Here is a 17,047-nt window from a genome sequence, read left to right as displayed (position 1 = left end):
TTAAGGAAATTAACTAGAAAGAAAATCTTGTAACTAGACCATATGGCAACTGGAAGTGATCTTTTACATCACCTAGTATAAAAATGTATATAAATTATATTATATTAGATTAGTAACTTTTTTCATGATTATTTGTAAGTAGAGAAATTCAGTATCTTTTTATGTGAAATATGTGACTCATTAAATATTCTTATTCATTGTAATCGCAGGAATGAATTTGAATTTATCTATAAAATCATTTAATGGATGGATTCAAAAATAGTTAGATATACATACCTAAATATTGTTGAGTATCCAATTGAATTAGAGTCTCGTGTAAAAGACTTGAATGCTATTTTAGAAATTGGAAGGAATGAGACTACTCTCATGATAGGGATATTTGGAATTGGTCAAACAACTATTGTCAAAGCAGTCTATAACTCCATTGCACATCAATTTGAAGCTAGATGTTTTTTGGCAAATGTTAGAAAAATTTCAAGTTGAGAGGATGGCCTAGTTAAACTGCAAGAGAGATTTCTTGATGAGCTCTTAGGAAACTCTAGAAGTTTTCATGTTGGTAGTGCTCGAGATATAGTGTTATAAAGTGTCGGCTTTGCTTTAAAATGTTACTTCTAATTCTTGATGATGTGAATGAGTTGCTGGAGATCATAATTGGTTTGGTTCAGGAAGCAGAATAATAATAACAACAAGAGATTAACATCTATTAACTTATCATAAGGTTGATTCAATGTATGAAGTGCAAGGATTGGACGACAACTAAGCTATTCAACTATTTAGTTGGCATGCATTTAAAAGAGACAAGTCAGTTGAAAGTTATGTGAAACTTACAAAATGTATAATAGGTTATGCTAAGGGCATACCACTAGCCCTCACAGTGTTTGGTTCAAAGTAGCGTGGTAGAAATGTACAAGAATGGAAAAGTGCATTTGAAAAGTATGAAAGAAATCCTAAAAAGCGTATTTATGAAATGCTTAGAATAAGCTATGATGGGTTGGATGATAATAAAAAAGATATTTACCTTGTCATTGCATGTTTGTTCGAGGGGAAGAATGTTAAATATGTCATAGAAATACTAGATTGTTGTGATTTTTCATCAACTATCAGCATCGCAAGGCTTAGAGATAAGTGTCTCATAAATATTGACAAATAGTTTGAGATGCATGACTTATCGCAAGAAATGGGTAAGGAAATTGTTCAACAAAAATTCCTTAAAGAAGCTGGCAAACGTAGTAGATTATGATTTCATGAAGATGTTCGTCATGTATTAGAAGAAAATACGGTAAGATGACCCTAAAAATAATCTTTGACTTTACATTTGGTTCTTTTTACAATTTAAACCTCCTAGAAAAATGGTGAAGTTAAGGCCTTACTTGTTCTCATAAGTACTCTCAACTCATCTCATCTAATCATTACAATTTTTTTAAATTTTCATACAAAATAAAATAAAAAATTTAATTTTTTAAAATCTTAAAGTAAAAATAATATTAAAAAAATATATTCTAATAATATTTTATACAGTTTTTAACTTTTATCTCATCTCATATTATCTCATTTGTTTTCTGAAAACAAATAAGGCCTAAAAATAGTAAACTAATTCATTGGTGTATGTACGTGTGTGTATATATATGATTATATTTCTTTTTAATCTTTAACTATGACTTAGTGCAACTCAGATTGTTGTTTAAAGTTTCTGTAGTTTTCTATATGGAAAATAATTAACAGACAACTCATTTACAATTCCATATTAGATTAAGAACAGTTTTGTAAAATTAAATTTTATTTTTATTGAAGCGCCGTGTTTGCTTTAGTTGGTTGCAAAAGGTAATAATTTACTTATTTAAAAGAACGTCATGACTATATATTGATCTCTCCTAAAAAAAAATATTTTTATGTTTTTGTGAAACTCTATGTAGTTTACTATTAAACTAAATTTAGATCAATGAAATAGAAAAATAGAAACAAAAAAAAACTTAAATTAAAAAAGGCCACTTTTGGTGGTGTTGTAGCAACTTCATCATACTATTAAATCTAACAATTTTTTTAAACTTTAAAATAAAAATAATATTAAAAATATATTTTATTTAACTTTTAATTTTTATCTCAACTGAACTTATCTAATCTGATCTCATTTCATTTCATTTTATCTCCAACAAATTCCAGAGTAGTTGGTATTACATCGTTGTCCTGGAAATAAAGAAGAGAGTGAAACTTCGTAGCAACTTTCAGCTGGATTCGTGGAAATCTCATGCCACTATGGCTTTTTTACGAAAATGCCCTTCTGTTTTAAATTATATTAATACTGCCGAAGCAGTTTAGACGATGATATGAGATGAGAAATGAATAAAATATTATTAAATTTTTAATTTTTAATATTATTATTATTTTAAAATTTTAAAAATTTGAATTGTAATTTAAAAAAATTAAATTATTTATTATATTTTATGTAAAAATTTAGAAAAAATAAAATATATTTATAACCATGAATTGTATAACCGTCGCATAATCATTTTAAAAAAAGTGAATAAAATATAAGATTTATATAAAAAAATTAATTTTTTAATAATAGACCTTAATTTTTTTCAAAATAATTACGCAGCATTTACGTACTTCATAATTATACGTAGAACTACTCTTTAAAAAAATTATAATAATATAATAAGATGAGATGAAATGAATTCATAAACTCGTGTATAAATGAGTTTAGTTATATTGATGTGAAAAATTAAATTTATATTACAATAAAGATAATTTTAAAATTTGATATCTCACATAAATTTATATAATTATTTTTATATTTTTCTTTTAAGTCGGTGCCCTCATCTTTGACGTGGTAGGAATTGATTGCTATATTAAGGTTGCGCGCGTTTAGGTATTGAGAATACAAAATAATAAATATTGCGACCGAAGGCCTACGAGGTGATTTTAGATATTTTGAGAATAATAATGAGAAATAATAATAAAATATTTAATAGTAGTAAAACGTAATAAAAAATAAATAAATAATAATAATAAAATATTCTCAAAATACTTTATTATCCAAATTAGTGCCTAAATAATTGATACAAGGTGGGCACGGCCCAGTAAAGTCACAGTGGTTATATTTAATTTAGCTGTTTGTATATTTAATTTTTTTTATTATTATTTTTTACTCAATTATTAAGAAAATAATTTTTAGTATATTGATGTATTTTTTTTTATTTTTTAAAAATATTTAAATATGTTAAAAAAATATAAAAAAAAATGAGAAAAAAATAAAAATACAAAATATGCCTATCAGACAAAGTAAGCGAGTTAGCGTGACTCTTTTGGATACCAAACTCATCTCAACTCATCATTACAATTTTTTCAAATCTCAATACAAAATATAATAAATAATTCAACTTTTTCAAATCTTAAAATAATAATAATATTAAAAAATAATATTCTAACAATATTTTATTATCTCAACTCAACTCACTTTAATATCCAAACACAATCTAAAATGACTCTTTTGGATGATTTGTAAATAATAATAAAAATAATAAAATAGTAAATAATAATCAATAATTAATAATAAAATTAATCAAAAATAAATTCTTTTTACTGTGTGAGATTTTTTTTACTGCTTATGTTAGAGAGTAATGAGATAGTTTGAAAACTTATATTTACTTGAAAGCAATTTCAACAGATTTACACGTGTTTTTTCTTTATTGGTTGTTCTGTATTAATATTAATTTATTGAATTCACGAGAGACGCGTTTTTGGAATTAAGCGTTCGGTGGCCTGAGATTTCCACTTTTCAATAAGTTTGAACAGAGACGTACAATGCCTTATGGTCCACGCTAACGATAAATGCCACCCAAAGCTCCTTAGGCGACTTCTCCGATTGGACTATATGCAAAACTCTTCTTCAACTGTCCCCCACCTTAGTTCAGCCAATAAACATGAGTCCGGGTCTAATTGTTAGAGTTTGGTAGAGTTTGGATAATAGGAAGAGATAATATAATTTTAGATAAAAATTAAAAATTAAATAAAATATTTTTTTAATATTATTATTTTTAAAATTAAAAAAAATTAAATTATTTATTATATTTTATAGAGAAATTTATAAAAATTATAATGATAATATGAGATGAGTTGAAATGATTTTAGTATCAAGTCTGATCTCATTTGTTGGTTTGGTGGTTTTTTTGTTTTATCTTTCTGCACAACATATCTTATTGTCATTGTAATAAAATTATAGTTAATTTCTTTCAACATTTTTAATTCGATAATGAAATAATAATAGATTAGATAAGCAAATTATCCATCTATATATTATTTTCTATGGGTAAAATTATACCAACCGTCCTCAAAGCTCAAACTATTAGCCAATTTGCAATTACCCTCTAAACTATCGATATATTTGCCTCTTAAGTACCATAATATTTGAATGCACCCCCTAGCCTCCATAAAATATCTGAAATAAACACTCTTGAAAATAGTTGTCTATTATTTTAAATTTCTTTCAACCATATATATTGTTCAATTTTTCAAGCACGATCTTCAAAATAATTTTTCTTTTAAAATTTAATTTCAGTAATTTACTAGGGGTATATTGTACTTTTTGAGAAAATTTCGAAAGAATGTTTTCTTTTTAATAGAAAAATGGGATACATTTCAATCTTTAGGATATGATTGTAAATTGAGCAATAATTTGAAGATTTTTTTGTTCTCTCTCTTATGTTTAAGGAGTACGGTTAGACAATAGCTAGCCTTCTTTTTAGGTTAATATCGATCACTTAATTACAAACTCAATGTAAAAATAGAATTTTATTGATCCGGTAAGTATTAAGTCCCTATTTAAATAATGAGATGATTTAAAATAAAAGTTAAAATTTAAATAAAATATTATTAAAATAATATTTTTTAATATTATTATTATTATTTTAAGATTAAAAAAATTCAACTTTTTTCAAACGGGCTTAAATGAAATTATTACATTTATCCCCTCTCTCCCTTCAGATTAATTTTGATCTTTTGGCAATCATTGCTTTAATTTATAGTTGGCTCTAAAGTCTGAAGTCTGAACACTCCCTCCCCTGTAGCCTCCAAGTCCTTTTTTTTTTTTTTTTTGCCGTCATATTTTCTTATGATGATGCAAAGCTGCATCTGCTTCTGTATTCAATGAGTGTGGACGTCTACCTTTCGAGAAGCGTCCTGTCCATGTGCAAGAAGAAAATTGAACTGAGATTTCCACGAATCCAACCCAAATTGCCAAGAAGTTGCTGTTCTTTTCTTTATCAATACACTACTTTATTTATTTATTTAAAAAAAAAAGTAAGTAAAATATTATGTTTCTGCACGAGAAATGATATTTGTAGTCGTGAGTATACAAGCGTCGTGCAGTTACTTTAAAAAAAATGAATAAATATGAGATTCACATGAAAATAAATTAATTTTTTAATTATAGACCCTATTCTTTTTCAAAGTGACTGTACGACATTTAGGCATTCTACGACTGTATCTAACATTACTCGTTTTTGTACAGAGTGATGCCAACAGTGACGTGCCGCTAGGCAAATGTTATCTTTATTTTTTATTTTTTATTTTCACATTTTTTTATTTTTTATTTTTTATCAAGCTGAGTTTGGATAATAAAACTATTTCAATCCATCTTATCATTATAATTTTCATAAACTTTCATAGAAAATATAATAAATAATTCAACTTTTTTAAATTTTAAAATAATAATAATATTTTAATAATATTTTATTCAACTTTCAACTTTTATTTAAAATTATCTCATCTTTATCTCAAGATTTAAATCTCATCTAATAGTCACTTTCTTAATCAATAAATAAAAAAAATTAAATATATAAACCGTTAAAATGAAAAGATAAAATGAGAAAGATATGTTAATATTATTCTTATACATATATGTGAATTAACGCAAGTAGTGGGACTTTGATATTAATATTATTTAATACAAAAACAAATGAGGCTTTGATATTAATATTTTGAGTGAGCATCACGTGTGTGGGGGCTCTGTAAACGTGTTTTTTCTTCGATGGTTCTGATATTAATATTATTTAATTCAGCCACGCGTTTTCGTGGACTTCTGGTCCACGCTAAGGACAAATCCCACCGAAAGGCATTTCAAAGGGAGATCAAGAAGTTGCTCCTCCTTTTCTTTTCCTTCCTTTTTCAATAATTGTGCAAAGCTGCATCTGCTTCTCTACTTAAGACTAGTGAACGTCTTTTCTGTATCAGAATTGAATTGCATACACTTGTTCTTTAATGGCATTACCCTCTTCCTCGTCCGCCTCTTCTTCTTCCCCTCTTAAATACTCTTACGATGTATTTCTGAGTTTTAGAGGAATAGATACTCGCAATACTTTTACTGCCTTTCTATATCCTGCTCTACAAGATAGGGGAATCAAAACCTACATAGATGATAAAGATCTTGAAAGAGGAGAGACAATTTCACCTACACTTCTCCAAGCTATTGAGGAGTCAATAATTTCTATCATTGTATTATCTCCAAATTATGCATCATCTGCATGGTGTTTGGAGGAGCTAGCCAAGATCCTTGAGTGTAAGAAAACAAAACAACAAATTATTTTACCAATATTTTACCATGTGGATCCATCAGATATACGAAATTTGAGAGGAGGTTTTGGAGAAGCATTGGCTAAACATCAGGAGAGGTTCAAGGAGGACCCGAAAGTACAGAGGTGGAAGGAAAGCCTGCAAGAGGTTGCCAGTTTGGCTGGAGAACATTTGGAACACGGGTACTTCTTTAACTATTATATTAAGAGAACTACTTTAGTCATAAATCGATTATACAAAAGTTAACTCACAAACTGATTTGGTTTGATATAGTACATCAAATTATAAAGTTATTTTTCTTGTAAAGTAGATCTAACGAATCACATGAAGTCACATGAATTTATGAGTTTATATTTGTGTATTTTGTTTATGTATGTAGCATTTCTCTTATATTAATTGATAATAGAATTTTTCTTTAAACGAAATTATTTATTTAAAAAATTATAATGTGTTTTTTGAGTATGTGATAAAGATATAATTTTGAAATAACATGTCAATTTTTTAACTTGGCCTTTTAAAAAAATATGTGCTGTCACATGCTCAATATAACGCTTGTCATTTTTATAGATCTATCGGACGAATTTTCCTCCGATTCAATTTGAAGAAAGACTCGAGAAAAACCCAATGGATGCATACATTTATTCTTAGTTTCGATATTGTCTTCGTCGTTTAATATTAACGCTGGACTTTACTGGGCCTTGCACACCGTACACCAATATATTTGTACTAGCAATCAATTCCCCCGGATCAAAGATAAAAGGTTATGACTTAAAAAGAAAAAGGCGTCTCTGACTCTCTACTAGTGTAAATTTTACATTTTAATTTTTTTTTCTTTTTTAAGTTTTTAAACATCTTTAAATATTTTTAAAAAATAAAAAAAATACACTATTATACTAAAATTCACTTCCTTAATCATTATATAAAAAAATTAAAAAGAAAATTAAATATTTTCTAAAGCATTAAAAACTCACGAAACTATTTTCACATATTCACAAGAAAACCATCCCATAGGGTGGCTAGACACCACATCAAACTGAGTTTTTTGGCCACCAGTGGTGCAACCACCGTTGGGCCGAAGGCTATACAATAGTATGAGCATGGTTCTCTCTTTCGAAAAAGTATTTAACTAATACAAATTTTATTTATTACATCATCTCTCAAGACTCCTTCAACATATTTTTCATATCTAAATATACTTTTATGATAGATCTCACCACTCTTTAAAAACTATATCTACCTATAGTCTTAAAAAGTTTTTAAGTTTTACAACAATTTCACAAACACTCTTACACTCTACACGAAATCACCTTACATCCAAACAAGTCCTTAAGCTCTTTAATCGAAGGATTTAACATTGAACTTGCACATTTATATATGTCACTATAGATTTTAAAAATTTTGAATCACTCTTGCCTACTTGCTGTAAGTTCTCTCGAGTTTCCCTCCATTTTTTTTTTAAGGATAATTTCTGGTGCCAAGTATGGTCGTGATCCCTAAATTCTTACAAGTTATAACAGATTGTCTAATTGCATAAGTGCATGCCATATGGTAGGCTCATAACAGATCAAATATTATAATGTAAGCTTTTTCTTTTCTCGAATAGCAAGTTCCAAATCCATTATTTTCTAGGCATCCATATGCTGGAGAAGCATACCAATTAGCTAACTGAAACTTTATCACACTTGAAGTAATAAATGATCTGAAAAAATGCTTTTAATGTAAAAATTACCTACAAACAAACAAGAACATACATAAATCCCCAATCTTCAATGTAGTGTTTCCTATCTAATTAATTAAGTAGAGTACTATAAAAGAAAATCACAATTATCCATCAGCCACCAAAGGCCATAGACTCTCCATGAATCAACCGGCCTTCCTTGTTTGTTGTCTTTGCATTGGTTTGATTCATGCTTTGGGTAGATTTTGTATCTCTACATTTCTTGTGCTACATTGGTTATGGCTTGTGCATCTGTGCATTGTGTTGATCTTTTTCAGCAAGATTTCTTGTGCTGCTATGAACAACTGTATTTGTTTTTATAGTTCTTTAATTTTGTGGTAGTCGTGGCCATTGTAATTTAAGTTATGTTTGGACAATGAGGTGATCTCAGATTATCTATAAATAATACTGAAAAAATAATGATAAAATATTAAATAATAATTAAAAGTAGTGAAAGAATAATGTACAATATTAAATAGTAGTTAATAGTAATAAAAATTAGTAAAACAAATATTGATAAAATATGAGATCACTCCATTACTCAAACATAGCCTTAGAGTTGCAAATTGTAGCGAAACTTGTTTTTCCCTAGTGGCCCAATAGTGTGATCTTTTTGTTTCATTTTTATTGGTTTCATACTAATTTATTGGTATTTAGTAAGCAAATCTAAAAGAAAAAAAAAAAAAACCTTGTAAGTAGACCTTGTGGAAGATCTTCTACATGAGCTAGTATAAAAATTTATATATTAGTCATTATCTGTTTTTTTAAAATTTTTTTTCGTAATTGTAATGGGTGATACTATAGTTGATGTGTTGACAAGCCAACTTATAAATAATGAAACTCCATATCTTTTTATGTGAAAAATGTGACTCATTGAATGTTCTTTTTCCTTGTATTGACAGGAATGAATATGAATTTATGCATAAAATCATTCAATGGGTGGACTCGACAATAGATATTAAAACTGTATCCCAATTAGACATTGCTGAGTATCCAATTGGACTAGATTCTCCTCTAAATGACTTGAATACTAAGTTAGAAATTGGAAGGAATGACATTACTCTCATGATAGGGATTTACGGAACTGGTGGAATTGGTAAAACAACTCTCGCCAAAGCAGTCTTTAACTCAATTGGACATCAATTTGAAGCTAGATGTTTTCTAGCAAATGTTAGAGAGATTTCAAGTCGAGAGGAGGGTCTGGTCAAATTGCAAGAGAAACTTCTTTATGATCTCTTAGGAAACTTTGGAAGTTTTAATATTGGCCGTCATGTTGGAGGTACTAATGTTATAAAGCATAGGCTTTCCTCTAAAAGGGTACTTATAATTCTTGATGATGTGAATGAGGTGCGCCAATTAAAAGAACTAGCTGGAAATCATAATTGGTTCGGTCCAGGAAGTAGAATAGTAGTAACAACAAGAGATGAACGTCCATTAACTTCTCATAAAGTTGATTCAACGTACGAAGTGCAGGGATTGGACAACAACCAAGCTATTCAGCTATTTAGTTGGCATGCATTTGAAAGACACAATCCAAATGAAAGTTATGTAGAACTCACAAAAGCTATAATAAGTTATGCTAAGGGCCTTCCACTAGCTCTTAGAGTGCTTGGTTCAGATTTGCGTAATAGAAGTATACAAGAATGGAAAAGTGCATTGGAAAAGTATGAAAGAAGTCCTCACAAGGATATTTATGAAATTCTTAAAATAAGTTATGACGGGCTGGATGGTGAAGAAAAGGTTATTTTTCTTGACATTGCATGTTTCTTCAAGGGGAAATATGTTGAAGATGTCACGAGAATGCTAGATCATTGTCATTTTTCATCATCTATTTTCATTGCAAGGCTTAAAGAGAAGTGTCTCATCAATATTAATCGTTCTCAACATGTGGAGATGCATGACTTATTACAAGAAATGGGTAAAGAAATTGTTCGACAAGAATCGCCTAAAGAAGCTGGCAAGCGTAGTAGATTGTGGTTTCATGAAGATGTTCGCCATGTATTTGAAGAAAATACGGTAAGATCACACTAATAAAAACCTTTGAATTTATATTCGCTTTCTATTCACAAGTGAAACTCCCAAAAAAATGTTGAAGTTAAAAATGGTGAAGTAACTCGTTGTTGCATGTGTGTTTATATATTATATATGATTATATTTTATTTTCTATTCGTAACTATGACCAATGGAACTCATGAGTTGTTAAGTTTTGGTAGTTTTCTATATGGAAAATGGTTAACCTACAACTCTTGCAACCTCTTAAGAACAGTTTTGTAAAGTTAAATTTTATTTTTATTGAAATAGCGTACGTGTTAGCTTTAGTTGATTGCAAAATGGATTATAAAAGAGTTTGTATGTATATCATGACCATTTCTATATAATATATATGCTCCCGTTAAAGTTAACAATTTACTTTTCTTAAAAGAAAATCCAATATTTCTCTCCTCAAAAAATTATATTTTTTTGTTTTATTGAAACTTTCTGTAGTTTAGCATTAAATTTAATTTATATAAATAAAATAGAAAAATAGAAACAAAAAGACTTAAATAATGAAATTTTATAATATTAAGTTTTCATTTTCCTATTTTTTAGTTTATAATGTTAATTGATTTGATTTTTTGAAAATTAATTTATTAAAATTTTTCATTTCAATAATTTAAGCTTAATTTGTTTTGGTTTCTCTGTGTTTCCATGATTTTTATTAGCAAGTGGTAATAAAAGAAGAACATCTTTATGATTTGATTTTGTTGGGATACTTATGCCTAATTTGTATGTCTTTGTAGGGAACAGACAGCATTGAAGCGATTTTGTTAGATATTCCTGAAGGCCATGATCACATGATACGCTTGAATTCCAAGGCATTTAAGAAGATGAAGAATCTTTTAATGTTTATAAACCGGAATGCACAATTTTCTGGAGGACCACCGAATTATCTCTCTAATGAGATAAGAGTGCTTAATTGGTCTCAATATCCTTGGTCAGTTTTGCCTTCTAATTTTCATGGAAATAAGCTCGTTGAATTTCAAATGCATAACAGCCTCATCAAGGAGTTAGGCGGCCTAAAATCCAAGGTACCACTATTATTTTCAATATTTCTTTCTTTCAAATTACTATGAAACAACTAGAATTTCATTGAAGCTAATACATTTATTTTATTTTATTTTATTTGGACAGAACTTGACAGTTATGGATTTAACGCTTTGTATGTTCTTAACAAAAATTCCTGATCTTTCAAGTAGCCCAAATTTAGAGATCTTGGATCTTGATGGTTGTGAGAACTTAGTTGAGGTTCATGATTCCGTTGGATTCCTTGATAAGCTTTGGAGTTTTTCTGTTGACGGATGCTTCAAGCTTAGGATTTTGCCGAAAAGATTCAAGTTGAGATCTCTACGTTCATTTCTTCTTAGAGATTGCTCTAGTCTTGAAGACTTTCCAGAGATTGAGTGTGGAATGGAATCTTCACTATTGTTAAATCTTCGTGGCACTAGCATAAAAGAACTACCTTCATCAATTGAGAACCTCAAAGGACTTGAAGTGTTAATTCTAGGAGGCTGCTTTGATCAGTTGCAAAGTCTACCGTGTATTGTCAAAGTCGACGGTTATTCACAAGTACCAATACACATTAGACAGGTGGAAGAGGATGGTACACACTCCACGCCATCTATTGTGTCTACAAGCGAAGAATGTGAAATTGCAGAATTGACTCCGACAAATTCAATCATTTTTAATGATGCTGGTTCCTCCTCAAGCACGATAATTTGGAAATCGCTAGTTAAATTACTTCTTTATTCCTGTTGCCTGTCAGAATCAAATTTCTTCACAAATGGTAACAATTACTTTCCCGCTTTGGAAGAGTTAGATCTAAGTGGGAGTGATATTGTTATCTTTCCACCTAAAAGCGTCAGATTTGATCGGTTGGAATACCTTTATTTGGACTATTGCAAAAAACTTGAAGAAGTTTTACCTCTTCCATTGAGTATACAATGGGTTAACGCTAGTGAATGCACGTCATTGAAAAGTTTTGCACTACCATCTGAAATACTTATTAAAAACAATGGAACTAATTTTTCCAAGTACTCCCTAAGTATTGAATTGTTCAGATGCCATAAACTGGTTGAGAATATGTGGCCGATTCCTTCATGGGAAGATCAGGTATGTACGTCTCTTTTCCTCTCTTTCTTTTTCAACATGTGATTTGTGTGTGACCTACTTTGGTTTATAACTTGCATTGCTGAAAGTTTTTTTTTATTTTTTATTCATATAACAGATACATTCTAAGGAACAAAATTGGGCACACCACTTTAAAGATAGATATATTTGCATTATATTTCCAGGAAAGAGGATTCCAAGCTGGTTCATCTATCGCAAGGAGGCCCATGATGGTAATCTGTGTACAATAGATGTTGATCCACCACATCATTGGAATCACATAGTTTTCTATGTTGTTTTCGGACTTAGAGTTGGGATCACTAACCCAGAACCGAAGAGGGGTTCTTTTACGCTTAAAATCATTTATGGCTTGGATCCAGAGAACGTATTTTTTCGTAAAGAATATATCGAATATTCTTTAACGGTCTCAGATCATGTATTGATGTGCTGGACGAGTTACAACAGACCCAATAAACAAGTCATTTCAAGGTTTAGATTTGAATGTGAGTCAGAGCTCCTGGTCTTTAGAAGGGTTGGGATCCATTTGCCTAACAGTTTTTCAAGTGTTGAAGATGCTTCAGTTTCCCATCCTTACTAGTTGAAGCTTGTAAAGCTCACTCCATTAATCATGACTCTCAAGATTCAATGGAAGATGCCGAAAGCTATAACCTGAAAAATGGTAAGATTCGTTTTGAAATAGCATATATTTTCCTGTGGTTTTTTTAATATTTATATTTTTAAAATAGTATCTTTTCTTTGTGTAGAGACAACTTTGGATAATAATGTTTTGAATATAGATGGTTGAAGAATACTAGGTATTCTAAATAATTTTCTCAAATTTTCATATAAAATAAAATAAATAATTTAATTTTTCTAAATTTTAAAATAAAAATAATATTAAAAAATAAATTATAATAATATTTTATTTTAATTTTATATCAACTCATCTTATCTTATCTTATCTTATCTATAAAAATAATCGAGACCTAAAAGATGAATAAAATCACTTGTACCCGGCCCGAATATTCAAAACCAATCCGACCAGAATCAACCGAACCGAGAATGGGTTGGAATTGGGGGACATTCGATTCCGTAACCCTTCCAGAACATAAGGGTCGGAATTCATGTTATATTTCCGTTTCGTCCCGCACCAAACAAGCCATCAGCCTCTCTACCTCTATATCGATCTCACATTCTCACTCTCTCTCACTCTCCATCTCAGATTGTCTGTATCGGGTTCTCGGCGCCGTTGCATCAACTCCTCTTGCAGGTGAGCAATTATCGACTCCCCCCTCCCCCCCCCTCTCTCTCTCTCTCTATTTTATATATCTGTGGTTTGCTGAGTTGTTTGTTGTGGGGGCTGGGCATTTGCAGCTGGTTTTATGCTTTAATCATCTCGCACAATTTTTTGATTTGCTGTGTTTTGTGATTTTCTCTGTGTTTTTGTGATTTGCACCAATGCGATAGGAAGGGAAAAATTGTGGGCGTTTTCTTGATTAGATAGGGATCGAGATGGGGTGACTAAATATCATAATTCCTGGCTTAGGGTCGGTCTTGGTTAGAGAATGATCTGTTTTTAAAAGTTAGATTCACGTACTTCACCATCCATTCCAAATCGTCACACCTGCATTTTCTTTCAAAATGCTTCCTGTACACTTATAGTAATATTTGAACAGTACTCATGAATTTCTATACTCCAGAAATATCATATATAGAAAATGTTTTCTTCTGTTTGTAATGATTCTGGTGCACCCATCTTATTCAATTCATAAATATATAATTTAACAATAACTATATTTTTGAAATTAACTACTTTTTCTTGGTCCCAAGAGATGTTAACATATTGTCGAGTATTTATAAGCTTTAAATAATACTACCAAAAAGAGAAAAAAAATAGACTCTGGTTTCTTTTAATTTAAGTTTTTCTAATTTAGTATGAAGCCCATGGATGATCACAACACAGGAATAACCTAATTATGTCATGCTAGCAGGTTTTTTTTTTCTTTCAGCATGTTTATGAGGCAGATTGATTTTTATGCTGATGAGATATAGGGAGACAGCTTTAATTTTGTTGTCTACTGTGCACTGATAGAAACCAATGAATTGAACTTTACTTACTGTTATAACCTTGTTCTATTCTGCTAAACCCTTGTTTGGGATCAACCAGTGCATCAGTTTCAATTGTTGAAGATGCAACAATTTCCCCTCTCTACTGTTGCTTCTGAGTTGGCATTCAACATTAAGGGGTCGTGTGTTAGTGTTAGATTCATTTGGAAGCTCCTAGGCCCCAAAAACAGTTGAAACTCTTATTTGCACACAAAATTGGTTGAAAGCTCCCTCCATTAATCATGACTCCCAAGACTTAATGGAAGATGCCGAAAGCTATAAGCTGGAAAATGGTAAGATTCCTTTTGAAATATCATATATTTTCCTGTGGTTTTTTAATAATTATATTTTTAAAATAGTTTTTTTTTTCCTTCATGTAGGGATAACTTTGAATAATGTTTTGAATATGGACGGTTGAAGAATACGAGGTATTGTAAATTCTTGATCAATTGGGGTTTGTATTCATGATATATATTGAAATTCTAGCAGTTTTCATTTTATGTGTTGAAAATATGTTTAACTTGGTTACTTATAAAAAAAAAAAAAAATGTTTAACTTGGTTGTTGCAGGGATATGATTCAATTCCAGCAGAGGTTCCTAACCCAAAAGCCAAAAGGGTTAGTTTAGCTTAAGAAGCCATAGCATAAGCAAGGCCATGTGTATGAATTGCTGCTTGGCTTTAATAATGTTGACAAAACTGGGCACCTTTTGGATCTTAGTTTGCAATCCAAAAGGTTGCTTTATTTTAATTTATTCTCCTTGTTTCCATTTCTTTTTCTTTTTTTTTGTTGACTTTTGCTATTTTGTGACATGATACCTTTGAAAAGCATTAAAACTAATATTAAAGAAGATGAAAACATCTCACAATTCTTTTCCATTATAAGCCTGATCATTGGGATGAAGAAGAGGATGGAATATGGAAACCCTCCAAGGTACCTAATCCACATATAAAGGACCATGGAAGCACATGGTATGACAATTAAGCTTAATTGCTACATAAAAAGCTTGAAGCTTTATTCTTCTTTGCAGTTTATGATAAAATTGCTCTTTTTGACTTGACAGAAAATTAAGAACCCCAATTATACAGGGAAATGGAAGACTCCTTGGATTGATAATCCAGGTATTTTGAAGCATACATAGTTATTTTTATTCATCAATTTCAGCCTGAAGAAACTGCAATTGAAGTAGTTTCCTTTTATCACATCCATATTATGTATTTGATTAATGTTTTACTCTTTTTCAACATATATTCTTGACGGTATCATTCTTGGAGCAGATACAAGAACCATTGAAGGACCCATAATAATTGATAAGAACTGTGAAAATATTCAATATATGGCACCAAACATATATTGTTGTGGAGCAGGAACTGCTGCCGATACAGAGGCAATCACAGGTATTTGTTAGGTCTGAGTTTAAGGTGATGATGTTGCACTCTCTATCATCTTCTTTTAAGAATGGCTAATGCATTGTCTTGGTGTTTGCTTTCTTTCAACAAGGTCAGTTCACAACTGCGACTGCATCGCTACCATACTGGTCAAGAATCAAGGTTGTCATAGCACTCACTCACCCTCATGAGCAATCACCGCTTTCAAGTGAAGTTTCATTTGTTGCAAACCAAGAAATGAAATTTGCATTTGAGTTGATGTTACTGGACCTCATCTGCATACTGTGAGTTTATTTTCAAGAATTAAATTGGAAAATAAGTGTTTTTTTTTTTTTTTGCTTGCATATTTGGTGGTGTGTCACTGCCTCTTGCAGAAACTAAAATTGTTTTGGTAATTTTATTAATGGGCTAAATGGTTACTTTGGCTTGTTTATCATGTTTTGCAGGAGGAAGAATGACCAGATCATGTATCAAGTCATGTCAGAAGTTTTGTAGAAACAACATTTTGGTTGTTTTCCTTTTGTGTATATATTAGAACAAATTTGTCGGGTTTGGTTTATTAAAGATCTTTGCTTATTTGTTTTTGGATTTTCTTAAATTTCTTTCAAGAATTCTGTTTTTGGATATATTGAATACATTATGATTGTTCATAATGCGTCTTAACTAAAATAGCATTTTAGTGGAATCATTTATTTTTAGCATTTATTTTTAGTGGTATGAAAATATTAGGTTTGCAACGAAAGTTCTTCCCATAAGAAACATTCTTCTTAAAAGCATAGCCGCTTGAAGATATGTTTGGAATTGCAACATGACAAGCCATGCAAAAAATAATTTGATAAAATCTTCTTCAATGTTTATACCTTTTTTCTGTACTCCATGCAATAAATATCCTGTCCAAGAATTTCTCCACTCATTGAAGCAAACAAGGCCTCAGTTTTTATACTTTTTTCTATGGCTAAAAGATTGAACCAGAGATTGGATTCTCATTTTACATTCTTTTTGCAAAGAATGGAAATCAAATTTTTCTAGCATATAAACAATTTATCTTTTTTAAAAACAACAAAACAAATACAAGATCGGGTTGGGTCGGGTCAACAAATTATTTTTGGGATTTGGATTTG

The 17,047-nt window shown here is 30.1% G+C and overlaps 1 protein-coding gene across 1 annotated transcript; it reads left to right on the top strand.

Annotated features, from left to right (window-relative positions):
• Positions 1–6,203: 6,203 nt before the first annotated feature.
• Positions 6,204–16,595, top strand: LOC108993107 (disease resistance protein RPV1-like). Its single transcript, XM_018967870.2, has 13 exons — positions 6,204–6,752; positions 9,190–10,303; positions 11,068–11,355; positions 11,459–12,436; positions 12,552–13,112; positions 13,656–13,703; positions 14,601–14,832; positions 14,920–14,967; positions 15,109–15,509; positions 15,602–15,659; positions 15,816–15,935; positions 16,039–16,210; positions 16,373–16,595. The coding sequence occupies exons 1-5, from the start codon at positions 6,259–6,261 to the stop codon at positions 13,029–13,031; spliced, it is 3,354 nt and encodes a 1,117-aa protein (XP_018823415.1). The 5' UTR covers positions 6,204–6,258; the 3' UTR covers positions 13,032–13,112; positions 13,656–13,703; positions 14,601–14,832; positions 14,920–14,967; positions 15,109–15,509; positions 15,602–15,659; positions 15,816–15,935; positions 16,039–16,210; positions 16,373–16,595.
• The last annotated feature ends 452 nt before the right edge of the window (positions 16,596–17,047 follow it).

Source organism: Juglans regia, chromosome 15, assembly GCF_001411555.2.
Source record: "Juglans regia cultivar Chandler chromosome 15, Walnut 2.0, whole genome shotgun sequence".
Taxonomy (NCBI): Eukaryota; Viridiplantae; Streptophyta; class Magnoliopsida; order Fagales; family Juglandaceae; genus Juglans; species Juglans regia.
The sequence above is the reverse complement of the archived record's forward strand: the minus strand, read 5'-3'. Positions and strand labels throughout refer to the sequence as shown.